This window comes from Lampris incognitus, chromosome 2, assembly GCF_029633865.1.
Source record: "Lampris incognitus isolate fLamInc1 chromosome 2, fLamInc1.hap2, whole genome shotgun sequence".
NCBI classification, from domain to species: domain Eukaryota; kingdom Metazoa; phylum Chordata; class Actinopteri; order Lampriformes; family Lampridae; genus Lampris; species Lampris incognitus.
Genome location: NC_079212.1, coordinates 2,804,824 through 2,825,783, shown reverse-complemented (window position 1 = coordinate 2,825,783; position 20,960 = coordinate 2,804,824). Strand labels below are relative to the sequence as shown.

At 43.1% G+C, this 20,960-nt stretch overlaps 1 protein-coding gene across 2 annotated transcripts; it reads right to left on the bottom strand.

Annotated features, from left to right (window-relative positions):
* Positions 1-12,841: 12,841 nt before the first annotated feature.
* Positions 12,842-20,511, bottom strand: zgc:113363 (uncharacterized protein LOC791449 homolog). 2 transcript variants are annotated; one of them, XM_056274613.1, is made up of 5 exons: positions 20,235-20,511; positions 19,192-19,321; positions 18,882-19,066; positions 18,046-18,330; positions 12,842-15,257 (listed from the first exon to the last, which is right to left on the bottom strand). In XM_056274613.1, the coding sequence occupies exons 2-5, from the start codon at positions 19,239-19,241 to the stop codon at positions 14,986-14,988; spliced, it is 792 nt and encodes a 263-aa protein (XP_056130588.1). In that variant the 5' UTR covers positions 19,242-19,321; positions 20,235-20,511; the 3' UTR covers positions 12,842-14,985. The 2 variants fall into 2 exon arrangements, with proteins under 2 accessions (XP_056130588.1, XP_056130587.1); XM_056274612.1 differs by having other exon boundaries at positions 18,882-19,034.
* Between the last annotated feature and the right edge of the window lie 449 nt (positions 20,512-20,960).

Here is a 20,960-nt window from a genome sequence, read left to right as displayed (position 1 = left end):
CAGTTCTCGGCTGATGTTCCGCTGCGGGTTGTATAGCGTACCCCGGGCCAGAGAAAGTAATGGCTGCAGCCTAAAAGCAAAAGCGCGGTGAGTATGAAGCACGGTCACGTGAGTGTCATAATTACATTTAAGTGTCATGCCTAATATAGATTCATGCAATAGTAATGTGGCAGTAACATACTGTTGCTATAAAGTAGCCCTGTCCTGTTCATTGGTTTTGGGGCTGGACCTGTGTGGTAAAATGCCAAATCAAAAGCACGGTGAGTAATCGATGTGGGCTGGGGAACGAAGCACTGTGACGCAACGAATGTGGGCGGGGCTGGACGGTGAATGTGGGCAGGGCTGGTCGGGCTGGACGGTCAACTCCGCCTTCCCACAGGCTGCAGCCGGTACTACTTGCCGGGCAAAGCTGTCTGGTTTAATACAACAGTGCATCTGCCTTTGTCCGCTGGCAGGATGATTATGGTATGGTCCTTCCTGAGAGTCGTGAGAGCTTTCCTCTCGCCTCTACTGATGTTGGACGGCGGCGCCTTCGCATTGCTGAAACAGGCTGAAACTTTAGTCCGCAGTTGCTCCGCTTCTGTATGAGGGGCCGTACAAGCCATCATTCATGTGCATAAGGCATGTGTATGAGAGCAAATGTATGAATGTGTGAGTGAACATATATTGAATGTGAGTTACAATCTTTAAATATGAGAATAAAAATGTGTGGGTGTAAAAAGGAAAATATATGTATGTGAAAGAGTATTTATGTGAGTGGGAGTAGAATGAGTTATGGCTTGTACGGCCCTTCATACTGCCGGGTCGGCGATGTTGTTTTTACATATCTCTGATTCCGTGGCTGTGATCAGGTACACGAGCGGGATTTCCCTCGGCGTGACAGCAAAATCCAGCCCCTTAGCAAGGATGTCTTTCATGTCTTTCTCCGCCTGGGTGAGTTGCCTGTCGGACTGATTCTTCTCCCATTTGTCCACATCGCCGGCGTGTGTCTGGCATTCAGTTTTCAGATGTAAACATTGATGACAACATAATGAACAGGTTAACTTTTAATCTTGTATTTCTTTGAATCTTTTTGAATCCTCTGTGAAGTTTGCAGTATAATCATGGTCAATTATTACTCTCTATATCGTATATTTTTAAGCCATGGGGTTTTAATCTTTTTGAAAAATGTCCAAAGCCCAGAATTTTGTTGTTGTTGTTGTCCTGCACGACAGCACGGCTGTGTACGAGCCGTTCTCATAGCCCAGAGGCATGATGGGAGTAACACTACTGCGCATATTCAGTGGGCCCCATGTACCCGGAAGTAACCCGGAAGCCAGAAACCTTTTTGGCGTATGCGCCAGGCGAGCAATTGTCATACGAATGAACAGGCACCATTTTTAGATCCGGTATCCAGTTCTAGTGTAATACATCCATGCTGCCAACGGTCCCAACCTCCCGCCATATAGGGAGTCCCCACTGGTTTACGTTGAGGCAGCTCTTGTCCTCCTCTCTTCCATTGGCTGCTGCACTGTTTGTGCATCTTTCTGGCTTTGACAAACACCCAGTTAAGATAACTACACTTAACCGGGGCCTGTTTAATATGGGATTTCTCCCCTTCCCTTGCTCCATTATATTCCAGTGACTCGTAACAATACACACACACACACACACACACACACACACACACATACACACACACACACACATACTTAAGTGTTTCAGATCTTCATGCAAATAGTAACACAAGACAAAGAGAACCTGAGTAAATACAAAATCTCAGGCATTCACCCTCAGCCAAGGTCGTCGTTCATGATCAACAATAAGAAAGAGAGTGGACAAAAATGGAATTGATGGGAGAGTTGCAAGGTGCAAACAACTGCTAACTAAAAGAAGCCTTAGTGCTCGTCTCACATTTGCAAAAAAAGCACATTGATGACCCCAAAGCCCTTTGAGAGAATGTTCTGTGGACAAACGAGACAGAAGTGGAACACTTTGGGGGACATGTCTGATGTAAAGCAAACACAGCATCTCACAATAATAATAATAATAATAAAGTTGTTGGTATACCAAGAGTCAGATATTGTGGTGGTAGTGTGGTGATGCCGTGACGCTTTGCCATCATTGAAGGAGCCATGAATTCTGCTCTCTACCAGAACATTCTGAAGGAGAATGCTGGTCACCAGTCTGTGATCTGAAGTGCAATTGGGTTATGCAGCAGGACGCTGATCTAAAACACAAGAGTAAGTCCACCACAGAATGGCGCAAAAGAAACAGAACGAAGGTTTTGGAGCGGTCTAGTCAAAGTCCTGACTTCAACCCCATTGAGATGCTGCAGTAGGACCTTAAACGAGTGGTTCACGCTCCAAAACACTCCGATGTCGTTGAATTACAGCAGTTCGCAAAGAAGAGTGGGCCAAAATACCTCCAAAGCGATGTGAAAGACCGATCTCCAATTAAAGGAAGTATTTGGTTGCAGAATTTACATTTGCAGCGGCCTCGCCCAGTACTGGTGTAGGAAGATGGTGGTGTGATCTTTGCGGTGGCCTCACCCAGTACTGGTGTAGGAAGATGGTGGTGTGATCTTTGCGGTGGCCTCATCCAGTACTGGTGTAGGAAGATGGTGGCGTGATCTTTGCGGTGGCCTCGCCCAGTACTGGTGTAGGAAGATGGTGGCGTGATCTTTGCGGTGGCCTCGCCCAGTACTGGTGTAGGAAGATGGTGGCGTGATCTTTGCGGTGGCCTCACCCAGTGCTGGTGTAGGAAGATGGTGGCGTGATCTTTGCGGTGGCCTCACCCAGTACCTTCCATGCAGTGTCTTTGTCCAAATCTGCGTCTTACGTTTTCTTCGTTTGATGGTTGGGAGAGCTGGCGCTGGATTGGCTGGGAGAGCCTGGTCTGCTGAGTCCGTTGTGTCCAAGGACCACGGCCCTGCCTGGAGCTGCGCCTGAAGAGGAAACCCCGACGGCAGTCTGACAGGATGTGGAAGCGGTGCAGGCTAAGCTAACTGCTCGCCCAGTGGTCATCAACCCTGCTCCTGGAGAGCTACCGGCCTGCTGGCCTTCACTCCAGCCCTAATTTAACACACCTGATTCTACTGATTACCTGCTTAACAAGACCTTGATTAATTTAATTACGTGTGTTAAATTAGGGTTGGAGTGAAAACCGGCAGCACGGTAGCTGTTAGCCCAGGCAGACCGGCAGGTCCGACAGTCATCCTGGCTGGCATTGGTTCTCTGGGCAGTGGTTTTGTTCTTCATTCATTCATTCACTCATCATCAGCTGCTTCTCCGGGGTCCTCTGACCAATCAGAGGTCTGCATTGATTTTGGTACCCGCTCCAGTGTTTTGGAACCTCGACAAAGGTGGTACCAGGAAAGTGGTAACAGTTACCAAAATGCAAGAACTTTCCAGTGATGGAAAACAAAAGACGGTCGAGTCGAGCTGAGCCAGTACCCTGTAGTGGAAACAGGGCAGTAATGTTATAGTTAGTTTTATATTACAGTTTGTTTTATATTACAGTTAGTTTTATATTACAGTTAGCTTTATATTACAGTTAGTTTTATATTACAGTTGTTTTATATTACAGTTAGTTTTATATTACAGTTACCTTTATATTACAGTTAGTTTTATATTACAGTTACCTTTATATTACAGTTAGCTTACAGTTAGTTTTATATTACGGTTAGTTTTATATTAGTTTTTTTATATTACAGTTAGTTTTATATTACAGTTTTATATTACAGTTAGTTTTATATTACGGTTCGTTTTATATTACAGTTAGTTTTATATTAGTTTTTTTATATTACAGTTAGTTTTATATTACAGTTAGCTTTATATTACAGTTAGTTTTATATTACAGTTAGTTTTATATTACAGTTAGTTTTTTTATTACAGTTAGTTTTATATTACGGTTAGTTTTATATTACAGTTAGTTTTTTTATTACAGTTTGTTTTATATTACAGTTAGTTTTATATTACAGTTAGTTTTTTATTACAGTTAGTTTTATATTACAGTTTGTTTTATATTACGGTTAGTTTTATATTACAGTTAGTTTTTTTATTACAGTTAGTTTTATATTACAGTTAGTTTTATATTACAGTTAGTTTTTTTATTACAGTTAGTTTTATATTACAGTTAGTTTTATATTAGTTTATATTACAGTTAGTTTTATATTACAGTTAGCTTTATATTACAGTTAGTTTTTTTATTACAGTTAGTTTTATATTACAGTTAGTTTTATATTACAGTTTATATTACAGTTAGTTTTATATTACAGTTAGCTTTATATTACAGTTAGCTTTATATTACAGTTAGTTTTATATTACAGTTAGTTTTTTTATTACGGTTAGTTTTATATTACAGTTAGTTTTTTTATTACAGTTAGTTTTATATTACGGTTAGTTTTATATTACAGTTATTACAGTTTGTTTTATATTACAGTTAGTTTTTTTTATTACAGTTTGTTTTATATTACAGTTAGTTTTATATTACAGTTAGTTTTTTATTACAGTTAGTTTTATATTACAGTTAGTTTTATATCACAGTTAGTTTTATATTACAGTTTGTTTTATATTACAGTTAGTTTTTTTATTACGGTTAGTTTTATATTACAGTTAGTTTTTTTTATTACAGTTATTTTTATATTACGGTTAGTTTTATATTACAGTTATTACAGTTTGTTTTATATTACAGTTAGTTTTTTTTATTACAGTTTGTTTTATATTACAGTTAGTTTTATATTACAGTTAGTTTTATATTACAGTTAGTTTTTTATTACAGTTAGTTTTATATTACAGTTATTTTTATATCACGGTTAGTTTTATATTACAGTTTGTTTTATATTACAGTTAGTTTTTTTATTACGGTTAGTTTTATATTACAGTTAGTTTTTTTATTACAGTTAGTTTTATATTACGGTTAGTTTTATATTACAGTTATTACAGTTTGTTTTATATTACAGTTAGTTTTTTTTATTACAGTTTGTTTTATATTACAGTTAGTTTTTTATTAGTTAGTTTTATATTACAGTTAGTTTTATATTACAGTTAGTTTTATATTACAGTTAATTTTATATTACAGTTAGCTTTATATTACAGTTAGTTTTATATTACAGTTAGTTTTATGTTACAGTTAGTTTTATATTACAGTTTGTTTTATGTTACAGTTAGTTTTATATTACAGTTTGTTTTATGTTACAGTTAGTTTTATATTACAGTTAGTTTATATTACAGTTTGTTTTATATTACAGTTTGTATGACGATCTGTGGCCGTTCAGTGTGACAGATATGAAGAAATAGAGGAAATCAGGAAGCAAATCCTTCTTCATGGCGCTGTATCTCTATTGTTGTGTGTGTTTGTGTGTGTGCGCCCTCAGTGCACCGTCTCTCTCTCTCTCTCTCCCTCTCTCTCTCTCCCTATCGCTCTCTCATGTTTCTCTTTCTGTCTGTATTAATGTCGATCTGTCTGTGCCTGACCTCCTCTCTGTTTGATGTTGTGCAGTGATGGGGTCAGAGGTCAGCGGAGCAGCTGTTGTCAGCAGAGGTGCGCTGTCTTTTCAGTGATTTCCTGTTTCCTGTTTCGATGGCCAGGGCACATCGCTACAATAAACACTCGATTCCTGTCCCAGCTGGACCCACTTCCTGTCAACCCCACCTTTTCCACAGCTGTCAGTCACTGTGAACACACACTGTGTGCGTCTCCCTGCGTGCTGTGCAGCCATGTGGAGACGGTGTGCGTCTTTATTGTGCAGTTGAAGTGGTTTAACTCGCTGCTCGCACCAGACCACCAGAAAATCCCGACACAGGATTCATCTTTCACACGAGAGGAAGACAGACACGCAGAACGCAGAGCCTTCCTGAAAGAACACTGTTGTATTTTTGCGGTCTTGGATCATAAATATGATCTTTCTTCTTTTTATCTGCGTTTTATATACAGTCCGTATAGAATGTGTCTTAAATGTTGGAGAAGCAGCAGTGGATGTCCAACACAATTTCCCTTTTCAGGGACAATAAAGTTTATCTGATCTGACCTTAAACGAAACTAAGTGGTTCAGTATTTAAAGACTCCTACGTTTAAAACGCACAACAATCAAGGTGTCCTGCTGAGCTGTCCGCTAAAACCTCTCCACTTTTTATTTGACACACTTCTTATCCAAAGCAACTTTCAAAGAGTCAGAAATTAAGAGATACATTTGAGATTTACCAACAGACAGCAATTTAAATACAAAAATCATATCATAGTACTTTGTGAAGCAGTAGTAGTAGTAGCAGTGTTAAACTAGTAGTAGTATGTCTTGATGCATGCTCAATAATTCAGGTAAGAAAATCACAGAAAGTTGAATCAGTTCATCGGGACACGTTTATTGACAGACATGTTTCATTGCTAACGAACCTTCCCATATGATGACTAACCACAAGATGCCGCTGTTCCAGGCTGCCTGAGTGTGTCTGTGACGTTAGCTGGTATGCTAATGTTACTAGCTAGTAAAGTTAGCTGGTATGCTAACTAGCATGCTAACGTTACTAGCTAGTAAGTACAGTGCATCCGGAAAGTACTCACATCCCTTCACTTTCCCCACATTTTATTATGTTACAGCCTTATTCCAAAGTGGATTAAATTCTTTTTTTCCCTCATCAATCTACACACAATACCCCATAATGATAAAGCGAAAAAGGTTTTGTAGAAATTGTTGCAAATTTATTAAAAATAAAAAACGGAAATATTGCATGTACATAAGTATTCACACCCTTTACTCAGTACTTGGTTGAGGCACCCTTGGCAGCGATTACAGCCTCAAGTCTTCTTGGGTATGAAGCTACAAGCTTGGCAAACCTATATTTGGGGTATTTCTCCCATTCTTCTCTGCAGATCCTCTCGAGCTCTGTAAGGTTAGATGGGGAGCGTCGTTGCACAGCTATTTTCAGGTCTTTCCAGAGATGTTCAATGGGGTTCAAGTCTGGGCTCTGGCTGGGCCACTCAAGGACATTCACAGACTTGTCCCGAAGCCACTCCTTCGTTGTCTTGGCTGTGTGCTTAGGGTCGTTGTCGTGTTGAAAGGTAAACCTTCGCCCCAGTCTGAGGTCCTGAGTTCTCTGGAGCAGGTTTTCATCAAGGATCTCTCTGTACTTTGCTCCATTCATCTTTCCCTCGATCCTGACTAGTCTCCCAGTTCCTGCCGCTGAAGAACATCCCCACAGCATGATGCTGCCACCACCATGCTTCACTGTAGGGATGGTATTAGCAAGGTGATGAGAGGTGCCTGGTTTCCTCCAGACGTGACATTTGGCATTCAGGCCAAAGAGTTCAATCTTGGTTTCATCAGACCAGAGAATCTTGTTTCTCATGGTCTGAGAGTCCTTTAGGTGCTTTCTGGCAAACTCCAAGCAGGCTGTCATGTGTCTTTTACTGAGCAGAGGCTTCCATCTGGCCACTCTACCATAAAGGCCTGATTGGTGGAGTGCTGCAGAGATGGTTGTCCTTCTGGAAGGTTCTCCCATCTCCACAGAGGAACGCTGGAGCTCTGTCAGAGTGACCATCGGGTTCTTGGTCACCTCCCTGACCAAGGCCCTTCTCCCCCGATTGCTCAGTTTGGCTGGGCGGCCAGCTCTAGGAAGAGTCCTAGTGAATCCAAACTTCTTCCATTTACGAATGATGGAGACCACTGTGCTCTTCGGGACCTTCAAAGCTGTAGAAATTTTGTTGTACCCTTCCCCAGATCTGTGCCTCAATACAATCCTGTCTCGGAGGTCCACAGACAATTCCTTTGACTTCATGGCTTGGTTTCTGCTCTGACATGCACTGTCAACAGTGGGACCTTATATAGACAGGTGTGTGCCTTTCCAAATCATGTCCAATCAATTGAATTTACTACAGGTGGACTCCAATCAAGATGTAGAAACATCTCAAGGATGATCAGTGGAAACAGGATGAACCTGAGCTCAATTTTGAGTGTCATAGCAAAGGGTGTGAATACTTATGTACATGCAATATTTCAGTTTTTTATTTTTAATAAATTTGCAAACATTTCTACAAAACCTTTTTCGCTTTGTCATTATGGGGTATTGTGTGTAGATTGATGAGGAAAAAAAGGAATTTAATCCATTTTGGAATAAGGCTGTAACATAACAAAATGTGGGGAAAGTGAAGGGGTGTGAATACTTTCCAGGTGCACTGTATATTTGCCAGTTCTAGAGCACTTGTTTGCTAATTGCTCTTCTGTTGTATTTTACAGTCGTTCAGAAGGCTTGCCTTAGCATGCAGTATCTGGTCATGTTGTGATTACACACCTTTATCTTATAGAAAATTTGCATCAAACACCAAAGCAGCTTCTTTCCCCAAGCTACTGGTCACAAGGAACACAAATGTAGTACGGTAGTTCACAATGAGTGTTGCTGGACCCGACAGGACACGTCACGTGATTCACTTGCATTAAGCCAAAGACTGTGATTAGGCTAATTGTTGTAGTTTTTTTTCCTACAGTTTGAACCTGGGGATAAAATGTGTCTTATTTGAGAATAAAATGACGGTAAATAATGTGTTTTAAGTATTTCAAATACACAAATACAAGCTCTTAAAATATTTTGTTACAAATTACGTCTTATTTTTTCTGTCTAGCAAAATACAAATCACAAAATACTCAAAAGTAATTAAATATGTATTTTAGATACATTTAGTTGAAATACTACCCATCTCTGGTAGTAGTAGTGGTAGTAGTAGTAGTAGTGGTGGTGGTGGTGGTGGTACATTTCCTACACAGTAACCATGGTGGCCCTGTGCCAGTGGTTAGCACTGTTGCCTCACAGCAAGAAGGCCCTGGATTCCAACCCCAGGCCGTCCCAGGTCCTTTCTGTGTGGAGTTTGCATGTTCCCGTCGTGTCTGAATGGGTTTCCTCCCACCATCAAAAAGACATGCATGTTAAGGTTAATACTCCAGCCTGAGCCTCTGAGCAAGGCAATGGAAAGAAGAACTGGATTTGGTCCCTGGGTGCTGCAGCTGCCCACTGCTCCTATACAATAGGATGGTTACATGCAGAGAACACATTCATTGTAAGAATACAATGTCAAATAAAGTGGCTTTCATGTCATATCATAGTTCAGAGTCCATGTCATGTGGAGTGGGTATCTGAAGGGTATGACAGTAATATCAGACAACAGTAATTGTAGTGGAAGTGGTTCATGCTAGCTGGACAAGTGAGTTATGCCTTTAAGAATTAAGGGGGCCAGCCAGCCAGAGGAAAGCTATCAGGCCTTTCCTGGTTTGTCTACATAATACATATTATTCAGCTTTTTAATATCTAAAAAGACTTTACTTAAAGAGTCAATAAACAACTACATGTCTCCATCCCACCATCAGGGAGGACAAAGTGTTCCTTTACTGAAGAACTTCATTAAAGACAGTCTTTGTTTTTTAGGTTACTTTTTTGTATTTTAGTCTGTCTTTGTACAACAACTTGACACGAGCCTTCTTGTCCCAGCTAGTCGAGTCTTAAGTGTGTACTGACAATATTACATGTAGTACTATGTGTTGGTGAAGGTTTTCTACCCGCTTGTTCTGTCATATCTGCTGGTTAGACACAATACCTTCACTTCTTCTTCTAACTCAACGCTACCTGGCTTCTTTCTTTCTTCTGGCTGCTATGATGAAGATGAAAACACTGCACCCTTTCATTTGTCCTGGTAAAGTCCTACCGGACAACAACCATCCTTATCACACACCGCTGCAGTCTGCAGGACCTGATGTGGATCAAATGATGGATTAGATGTTGAATTTAATACACCAGTGATGGAAAGAATGAAAAGAACGTTTGGCCACACTTTCTATGACACCCTTTGTATCTCTCTCACACCCACACACACACACACACACACACACAACCACAGTCCTCTACTGTGCATCGCTTAAATTTATCTTCCTGAAGATTTATATCAAAATGTTCAGTAACACTTTCTATGACACCCATGTCTATAATGCATTATAAACATGTCTAATATTATCCATTAATCCATTAACCAGACAGCTTATCCTGCTCTCAGGGTCGCGGGGATGCTGGAGCCTATTCCAACAGTCATTGGGCAGCAGGCGGAGAGACACCTTGGACAGACCGCCAGGCCACACGCACACACACACACACACACACATACATACACACACACACACACACACACACACACACACACACACACACACACACACACACACACACACACACACACACATACATACACACACACACACACACACACACACACACACACACACATACATACACACACACATACATACACACACACACACACACACACACACACACACACACACACATTCCTAGGGACAATTTAGTACGGCCGAGTCACCTGACCTACATGTCTTTGAACTGTGGGAGGAAACCGGAGCCCCCGGAGGAAACCCGTGCAGACACGGGGAAAGCATGCAAAGTCCACACAGAGGACGACCTGGGATGACCCACCAAGGTTGGACTATCCCGGGGCTCGAACCCAGGACCTTCTTGCTGTGAGGCGAGCGCGCTAACCACTGCGCCACCGTACCGCCCCTCTATAATATTAACTATGTTTATAATGCATTATAACTATGTTTATAATGCACAACTGTGTCTATAATGCATGGAACCTTGATATGTCTATAATGCATTATAACTTTATAATGCATTATGAATATAGTTATAATGCATTCTAAACAGTTATAATGCATTATAGACATGATTTATAATGCATTATAGACATAGTTAATATTATAGACATGTCTATAATGCATTATAACTGTTTATAATGCATTATGAATATAGTTATAATGCACCCTAAACATAGTTATAATGCATTGTAGACATTTATGCATTTATAAATATAGTTATAATGCATTATCTGCTTGTAGCACTTATAAGCACTCATAAATATTCATAATGCTTTATAGTACGTCAGTTGAGTCTGGAGAGTGAGTGCTTTGGGGGAAACATTACGTCAGAGAAATGTAAATGTCCATCATTCAGTTGATCATCAGAAGCATAAAGCATTATGAATATGTATGAGTGCTTATGACGATAATTATGCAGCGCTACATGTATATTATAATGCATTATAACTACGTTTGTAATACATTATAAACTTATGGGTGTCATAGAAAGTATTATGTGTAGTGTAATGTTAGCCAACACTGGTGCTCAGTCATGAGCAATGAGACCACGGAGGATTAGTTTAATTCTCGGCTCCTCCTGGCAAAAATTACGGTGTCCCTGAGCAAGACCCTGAACTCCTCAGTGCTCCCCATGAGCAGTTATCTTGCATCTTGCATAGTTGACAGGCCATCGGTTTATGAGTGTGTGTGTGTGTGTGTGTGTGTGTGAATTATTTAATTGTAAAGCGCTTTGAGTGGCTTGTTGCAGCTAGAAAAGCGTTATATAAAATGCAGCTTGATTGATTGATTTATTTATTTTAATATAAATCTCAAGGAAGATAAATTCAAGCAATGCAAAGTAGAGAACTCTGTGTGTGTGTGTGTGTGTGTGTGTGTGTGTGTGTGTGTGTGTTGGCTCGGAGACTCCCTTTCGTACCTTTCACACAGTTCCAGGTAAATGACTGGGATGAGCTTCCAGGCACCGCTGGTGAGTTTCACTAGTCACACACGCAGCTACATCCGGGAACAATCCGTCTTAAGCCTTTTAACGCAGGCCATGGCAATGCCGGAATACATTGGGCAAGGGACTGTCCAGCAGATGGCGGTACAGCAACACTTACGCATGCCAACTGCCATAAGAACTCAACAGAAGAAGAAGATGGGCCAAGGCCGGATGTACATGTAACCAACGTAGCGGAAGAGCTGTTTTTGTCCGGAGCCATTGTTCTTGCAATGTATTTAATATTCAACGAACTGTTTTTTTCGTGATCTACTTGACGTTATCAAATCAGCCGCGAGGCAAGGCAACCGCCACGGATTCGAGTAGGTCGTCAGCGGAGTCTTGTGATTGGCTCGCTCTTTTGTCAGACGGACGTAACCATTTACGTGCGCTTCCCCGCAGCGTTACTGCATTCATTCCTAGCACAGCTTTCCCGCCATTCCCCCGGGAATGTTACATGTTCTGTTTTTACCCCCCCCCCCTCCCTGCTTTTCTCCCGAGTTGTACCCGTCCAATCACCCCACTCTTCCGAGCCGTCCCGGTCTCTGCTCCCCCCCCTGCCGATCCGATCCACATGCCTCCTCCCATACATGTGGAGTCCCCAGCCGCTTCTTTTCACCTGACAGTGAGGAGTTTCACCAGGGGGACGTAGCGCGTGGGAGGATCAGGCTATTCCCCCAAGCCCGGCGCCCCGACCGACCCGAGGAGGCGCTAGTGCAGCGACCAGGACACATACCCACATCCGGCTTCCCACTCGCAAACACGGCCAATTGTGTCTGTAGGGACGCCCGACCAAGCCGGAGGTAACACGGGGATTCGAACAGTGGAATAAACCGCTACGCCCATGGTCTTGGGGTGAGAAATTGGGGGTAGTTTTCCCTAAATATCGGTTCCTGCTCCCATTCACACATGAGCCCATGCAGGAAGTGTTCCTGAACATTTCAGGGAAAGACTGCATGTGTGAAAACCCCTGATTTATTCTCTTTCCCAGTGAACTGTGGACATTTTGATGGAGGTTGATGCTGGAGGACACACTAGTCCTGAATCCATCTGAATGTGTGGGTTTTAAATGAAGCTTTTGAAGAGTTGGACTAACGGAAAGGTGAAGCAGTGTGTGAATAAGCAGATAGCAGAACAGGTTGTACCCTCCATAGGAGAGTTTCAGACGAGCTGAGCATGAGAGCAGGTAACATCGAGGCGATATTCACACCGATGTTTGTGTATTGAATCAAAATTTATTTTTTCATTCAGCTTTTCTCATTCACAGCTCAAACATCTACCTAGAAACAACTGATGGAAGCAAAGCTGCTGTGAGTCTGGACCAGAAGTGAGACACCCAGACCACACAACACCAAATACCTACCAGAACACACTAAACCAGATCAGACTAAACAGGATCAGACCAAGTTTAGCCCCAGCTGGCCAAAGCAGCTCTACTGAATCCTAACTAAAGTCAAACCAGGTAATAAAACTGCAGTTTGGAGGTCATGTTGCCTCCTGACTCTGTAATTCTCATCATAAATACCCCCTTTCCACCAAGGCAAACCTAGTTCTAGCTCTGGGCTGGTGCTAGTGCCAATTTGAAATTGGCTCAACTGGCGAACCTTCTAAGAACTTGTTTTCTTTTCTACGGGCTTGCGCTGGCGAGAGCTACATCATTGCGTCATTGTATACGTCTGTTCACGTCTCCGAAGATGAGGCAAGAAATTAACTGTAGATTTTGGGTTTTTTTACAATTTTGATATACAATTTTCGTAAGCTATTTCATCATGAAATTCACATCTGAGAATTATTGAGGCATGAAATCAACTGTGCAGATTTCAAGTATTGTCAGTTTTACGAAAACTGATGGCGAATCGAAAACTTGTTCCAACGTTTTTGGAGTTGAGAGGCTCCACAAACTGGTGACCAGCCGGCCAGTCACACGCGCACACCCTGCGGAGAGCTGCCTGAGCAAAGAGACCAGTCTTGTAGACAGGAGCTCTCTCGGGAGACCAGTCTTGTAGACAGGAGCTCTCTCTCAGAGACCAGTCTTGTAGACAGGAGCTCTCTCGGGAGACCAGTCTTGTAGACAGGAGCTCTCTCTCAGAGACCAGTCTTGTAGACAGGAGCTCTCTCGGGAGACCGGTCTTGTAGACAGGAGCTCTTTCTCTCGAGAGACCGGTCTTGTAGACAGGAGCTCTCTCTCGAGAGACCGGTCTTGTAGACAGGAGCTCTCTCTCAGAGACCAGTCTTGTAGACAGGAGCTCTCTCGGGAGACCGGTCTTGTAGACAGGAGCTCTCTCTCGAAAGACCGGTCTTGTAGACAGGAGCTCTCTCTCGGGAGAGGCTTTTATTTCCCTGTTGACGGATGGTTTAAGTATCATAACACAAATGTTCATTATAAAATTAATGGAATCTGTGATTATTTGCCTTTTGTCCTGTGGGGTGATTGGTGTGAAATGTACCAGGTTTCCCGGATTAATCTGTCAGAATTTCTTGGAGCGAACTCTTCGGTGTCTTTTGTCGGTGTGTTTTTAAGCATAAGATTTCAGATAGTTATACTAAAATGAGGATTTTATATGCAGAAAAAGGAATGTGTGGTTTAAAATTCACTCTGTCGGGGCACTCTGGTGGCTCACCTGGTAGAGGGGTACCACATCAGGCTGAGTCCTTACCGCAGCGGCCTGGGCTCGAATCCGGCCCGGGCCCTTTGCTGCATGTCATCCCCTCTCTCTTTACTATCGCTATCATATAAAGGCAGGAAATGTCAAACACAATAATCTTTAAAAGTCACTCTGGCAAATTTGACAAATGAAGTATGTGCTGATAAAATCATGTGATTCCTTTCAACTTTGATTTGAAGTGTCATTACTGAGTGTTAAGGGGTGAATGGCATGCGTTATTCAGCAGAACTGATTGTTGCCGCCAAGTAGTGCATCCCCTGTAGGTCTGGTTAGTCATGACAATCCCACCCCAGTCATAAGTGGTTCTTTCTTCTTGCCCAGCAAAGAGTTTGTGCCGCTCTGAAACCAGTTTTCCTGGCCGAGAGCCGATTTTTGGCTGTCAAAATGTGAAGAACTGGTTCGAGATTAGGCACCCACTCCGAACCAGGACTCGAACTGCCTTGGTGGAAAAGGGATAAATGTCAAGTCGTCAAAAACTTGAAAAAGAAAGTTCCAGTTCTAGTCGGCCATGTGATGACACCATGTTGTAGTCCAGTTGTGTTTTGACTGTGAAATGTCATTTTGTAGTCTAGTTTGTTTTGGCCATATGATGACACACATTTGTAGATTAGCTGTGTTTTAGCTGTGTGACAACACCACTTTGAAGTTCAGCTGTGTTTTGGCCATGTGATGACATCATTTTGTAGTCCAGGTGTGACTGGCCGTAGGCTCTATGAGGGGAAGCAGATGGAGCAGCACTCCAGGCAGATCTCCAAGCAGTCTGAAGAGCCACAGCAGTCCTCCAATATCCCACAATCCAACACAGCCTGACACGCCTCCTCGGTGCAGGCTACGCCCCCTGCCGCCTCAACACAGCAGCAACAGCCAGTGGCCTCGCAGCATTCCAGCCCACTGCCGCCACAAGCCAGACACTCCCAGAAGACCGAACACATGGAGAGAATCTCACAGAATAGACAAGCCAGCAGACAGTGAACACAGCAGTCTGCAGAACAGACAGGAGAGAGACAGACAGACAGACAGACAGTCAGACAGACAGGATAGTGTGATACAGATCATAATGTGTTTTTTTACCAGAAAAAAAAAATTCTGGTTTTTGTTGAATTCATCATGGAGACCATCAGCTCTGCCTATGTAGATGAATGCCAACATGTTTTCACATCACAACATGTTAAAAGGTTTAGACTTATGTGCCATGGAGGTCCATGTGTGCAGGTTTTCTTTCCAACCCAACACCACTCCAGCTGCCTTCGTTGACTGGTCCTCCCGTCTGCTTGTTGTTACATTAATCACTGAAATCAACGTGCAAGTGTCTAATGTGTCTGAATAGAAAGGATGCTGTCACAACACACGCATTAGAATGAAGTCAGGAAGTTGATGGACACCAACCCTGCAAATTGAAGTTCAAGTAGACAAGACGGCGGGATTCAAGTCCATTCAGGACTAAGGGAACTTGTCTACTGGGGCTAACTAGACTAAGTGCTGTTTGCTTTTACATAGAAAATATTGACCATTATTTCTCCTTCTTGGTTCATACCAGTTGTAGTTGAAGGCTCTGGAAACATCCATGTCATTAATATTAGCTCTGAACTGAACTGAACTGAGAGAACGCGAGAGATGGACCTTCCAGAGCTACACAGGACAGAGAACAGGCTCTCGTAACATTTCTTTTTCATAATAATGGTGTATTCATGCAGTACTAATATCGGTGGCTGTGTGGGGTTAACACATTAAATTATTCTTGTGTACTTTTTCATAGACTGAATGTGAAACGAGCTTTAAACTTTAAACCGTCTCCAGTTTCCATCCAGCTCAGATCACAAGTGTCTGTTTCCATTGAAGAGGGCGGTGACTTGTTAAGAGCTGCTTATCAGAGAGAGAGAGAGTGTGTGTGTGTGTGCGCGCAACAGTCAGTTGGAGAGGAGAGATAACTTCTAAAGAAAGCAGACGGTGAAGATAGAGGCAGTGGCGGCTGGTACTAACAATTTTTGGAGGGGCGCAATTTACCTTGGCACAGCACTCCTGACAGCTGTTTTAATGTCCACATAGAGTTGTTAAGAAGGACAAAGAGTTGTTAAGAAGGACAATGTAGCCTATAGATTTTAACCCAGATCAAATCTATAGGCTACATTGTTCAAAAATTGTTAGCCTCCGCTGCCACTGGATAGAAGTAAAAAACAAGAAGAGAGAAGAAGAGTGGAATGGAGGCCTTGTGAGTGGGCACCTCTGGGAGTGGCCTAGAGTGGTTCTCCTCTTACCTTTCAGTAGGAGTTTTTCTATGTCTGTAGGTCAGTTTGTGTCTGCGTCTTCTGCCCTGTACTATGGTGTGCCCCAAGGTTCAGTCCTGGGTCCCATTTTATTTGCCCTATATGTGCCTCCTCTTGGGCATATTATTATTAGTTTTGATGGCATCTCCTGTCACTGCTATGCAAATGATGTGCAGTTTCTAATTCGACCCTCACGAGCCTGATAAACTGCTAGTTCTTAATGATTTTTTGACAGCCATTGAGGACTGGATGGCAAATATTTTTTACATGTAACTACAGACAAAACAGAAGTCCTTATTATCGCCCCAGATAGTGTAATATCTAAGGTCAGGCTTAGTTTGGATTCTCTGTCTTCTTCCGTTCGATCCAGTCATAAACCTTTTAGTTATGTTTCACCATAACATGTCCATTACTTCCCATGTCAAGATGCTGACCTGTTCCTGCTTTCATCATCTGAGAAACGTTGCTTGGCTTAGGCCTGTTGTATTGCATGCTGAGATGGAGATGATTATTCATGCATTCATCTCTACACACCTCAACTATTGTAATGCACTTCTTATTTGCCTTAGCATCCTCTCTGGATCAGCTACACGTGATTCAGAATGCTGCTGCAAGAGTTATAACCAGAACCAGCAGTGCCCTCACGTTACTCTCATTCTGGCATCCTTAAACTGGACTCCAGTTGAATGTAGGGTTAAATTCAAGGTTTTAATGATTACCTATAGAGCCTTGCATGGTCAGGCACCCTCCCCTCCTACATCACCAATCTAATTTGCCCCAACATGACATCCAGATGACTGAGGTCCTCTGATAACGTGTGTTGTCTGTACCTTGTACCAGGCTCAAACCAAGGGGGGGTCGAGCTTCCACAGTAGTTACCCCTAAACTGTGGCAGGCTCTCCCCTCGGCTCTGTGGTCTGTTGACTCTGTGGACAGTTTTAAAAAGCAGCTAAAAACTCTCCTGTGTAGTCTGGCTTTTGTTTATTCTGTTTTGATTTGTGCATTGCTTGTTATTGTTTGGCTCATGTATTCTTGGTTTATTTTTTAAATGGTTTTGGGTTTCATTGTGAAGCACTTTGTGACTGTGAAAGGTGCTAGATAAATAAACTTTATTAACTTACTCATTAGCCTTATAATAATAATACTAATGATAATAATAATAATAATAATAATAATATTTCTGTTGTTGCCCTGTGATGGTCTGGTGGCCTGTCCAGGGTGTCTCCCAGCCTCCCGCCGAATGACTGCTGGGATTGGCTCCAGCATCCCCGTGACCCTCACAGCAGGATAAGCGCGGTTAAGACAATGGATGGATGGATATTTCTATTGTTCTAAAAAAACTTTATAGATCCTGGCAGGAACCTCAGAGGTCAGCTGGTAAGGACTCTGTCTGCTCTGCTTTTCCGTACACAAAGAACCAAACCTGCTGTCAGCCGTTAGACCACTTTAAACCATTTTAAAACATTTCGGTCTAGTCCGGTAGCTAGGGGCTGGAGTTTTACTCACCGCCTCCGGCCACTTCCTTTATGTGGGCGGGGTCTGTCTTGAGGGAGGCGTGGCTTTTAGTGGAGGAGAGACGCTTCTTACTGGAGCTCTGATGGTGGTTTTGATGATGATGATGATGGCTTCCACTCGTCCTCTTACAGGAATTTGAATGTGGAGGAAGAGGAGGAGTGTGGGGAACGGAAGAGGTGCATGAGGCTGAGGGGGGGTTGGAGGGAGCGGGAGGCGCACAGATGGGAGGAGGAGAAACTTCACTTCTCCTCAAACTGAACAGCCCTTCCTTACCATCTGACAGAGAAACAGAGAGAAATTAAAAATGAAATTCAAACTTTCACACGAAACGTGACATGTAACACGTAACATCTGACATGTTCACATTTAACATGTCAAATGTGACACCTGTTAAATATCCATCCATCCATCCATCATCCAAACCACTCGTCCTGCTCTCAGGGTCGCGGGGATGCTGGAGCCTATCCCAGCAGTCACTGGGCTTCAGGTTAAATATGAGAAACATGATAAACATGTTAAATGTGTTAAACTTGTTTAACACGTTATGTGTTAAATATAAATGGTGTCAAACATATGACATTAAATGTGTGAAATATGTCTCCCGCACCAGTAGTTGCCCGTGGTGCGAGAGACCGGGGTTCGCGTCCCGGCTGCCCCCTGAATTCACTAGATAGATAGATGGATAGATAGACATATATATTATGATATATCATTGTTACCTATGTTCTAAGAAGGGAAATGTTCAGCGTGGGTTAGATACCCGTGATAGACACGTGTGATGAACATGTCTAACGTGTTAGATAAATGGGGGAAATGTGGAGCTTTGCCTGCTATCTGGAGAGGGCGTGCTGACGACTTGTAGGCGGGGAGGAGTCGGCACACGTCATCGGTGGACATGCTATCTGTCAAAGAGTCACTGCCGCTGTCACCATGCTCTGTCCCATCCGGACAAGGGGGCGGAGCCTCCTCTGTGGCGTGTTCTGAAACACCAAACCAAAATCTCTCATGTGATCTGATTAAAGGGTAAAATAAGGAGGAGGGGTGTAGAGGGTAAGCAAGATGAGAGGTGGAGGCGCCGCCCAGGGGCCAGAGATGAAGGAGGGGCAGGATACAGCGGCAAAACATCACATGTCTCACCTATAGCCTGCGAAAGAGTCCCATTGGCCACTGGCTGGCTGCTGACACATTCTGATTGGCTCATACTCTCGTTAAGTCCAGTCTCTGATGTCGCTTCCATTCGGCCAGGCCACGCCCCCAACAGTAACAGCTGTCAGTCAACCAGGCCAGTCGATATCACACACAATAATGTTTATACTTGTACAAGGTTGTCAATATTAACTAGAGTAACAGTAACAGTTGTGGTTATGATAATAGTAATAGTAGTATGGGTTTCTAGATCACGTGACTTTTCCATTGACAACGAACAGCTCCGCCATGTTGGAGGACAGCTGGACCTTAGCAACCGCTGTTTCCGCTCAGGTTCTCGTTGTCCAGCTGTGTTTACAAGAGCGACATTTCAAGCGCAAATCGGACAAAGGTACGGAAATGAAACACCGCAGTTGTGATCCACTCTTCGAAAAACAGTTTACAAAATATATTTTTCAAACTTCCGGCGCTCTGACTGTTTAGAAGACGTTCAGCGTCGCGCAGTGAGAGCGGATCGGAGCCGTTGTCCTCCAACATGGCGGCTGTGCTGCCGTCAGGTGACGTGTGACGTCATATGAGACTACGCCATTGTTTGTGCGGCGTTGTTCTGCAGACGTCTTGGTTTTCTTTGATTCAGCACCGAATGTCTTCATCGAATTCCAGAGACAATCCGAACTCTCCGTCAATATTAACAATAAAATAAATTATTTTCAAACAAAGTCTTCTCATCCAATAATATTTGCGTTATTGATTTTTATAAGTAATAAGAATAGAATCAAATATGGACCGCCTTAATAGCAACAGTAGTGGTGGTTAGTTATGTGTTGTGAAGTATGAGGAGTCGGCTCGGCTGCTGGGTTAAAGGTTCATCAGGTGGCGTCTTTTAAACGGAGCCGCTCAGCCCGCCGCCCTGCAGCTCCTCTTCCTCCTCCTCATCCATCCTCATCCTCATCCATGTCATGAAGAGCACGAAGCAGCCAGAAACCAAGGCTCATTTTCAACTTGTCATTAAAGAAAACCAAAACGCTAATTACCTTCTGCCTCTCTCCCCTCTTCCTCTCTTCTGGTTTAACAAAACCGAACTTGATCAAACTTAAAATAATTAAAAAAACACACAACTAAAAATCTGAAAAACAAACGTTAAAACGCTTTTATCAAAAACTTGCAAACGCGTTCAGAGGAGAAAGTCCGTCACGTTACAGCCACTCAGCACGGTTCCTGCGTGAGCGCGTGCGTGCGCGCGTGTGCGCGTGTCCGGCAGGGGGCGTGCGTCATTATCAGTGACCTCCTCTGTTTCCGCTCCGGTGTGCAGCGGCTCTCTGAACCTTCAGGAAGTGAGTGTGAACGTGTCTACGGTCTGTCAGACGGACGGACGGACGGACGGACGTTTGAGTCTTGTTTTGGGTGTTTGAAGTGTTTCTGTGAGTGGGACTGTTATGTGGTGGAGTCACGTGTCTGCTATGAATTAAATCTAAAGAAACACCTCCTCCATCTCTCCTCCATCTCCCCTCCAGCTGTCCTCCATCTCTCCTCCAGCTGCTCTACTCTCCCCGGCTCAACACCAGCCAGCCCCGGACACGAGCACTGGCCAGGAATAACAACATGTTAAACCACGTTAGAAGAGGGAAGAGGAAGGAGAGACGGAGTCAGATGAAAAGCGGAGGGATGAAGGACAGATGTGGGGGTCATTGAGTTGTACTGCCGCCCAGCGGCAACATGGCGAACTGCAGCTTCTCCTGCACGAGACCCAGGAACATTTT

Bases quoted from the DNA above. Each gene is read 5' to 3' on its own strand.
- zgc:113363 (XM_056274612.1), bottom strand. From the start codon at position 19,291: ATGGAAGCGACATCAGAGACTGGACTTAACGAGAGTATGAGCCAATCA. The intron at 19,035-19,191 runs GTGAGACATGTG...TTGGTGTTTCAG, and splicing joins GACTCTTTCGCAGGCTATAG to AACACGCCACAGAGGAGGCT. The intron at 15,258-18,045 runs GTGAGTAAAACT...TCTGTTCTGCAG, and splicing joins AAAGGAAGTGGCCGGAGGCG to ACTGCTGTGTTCACTGTCTG.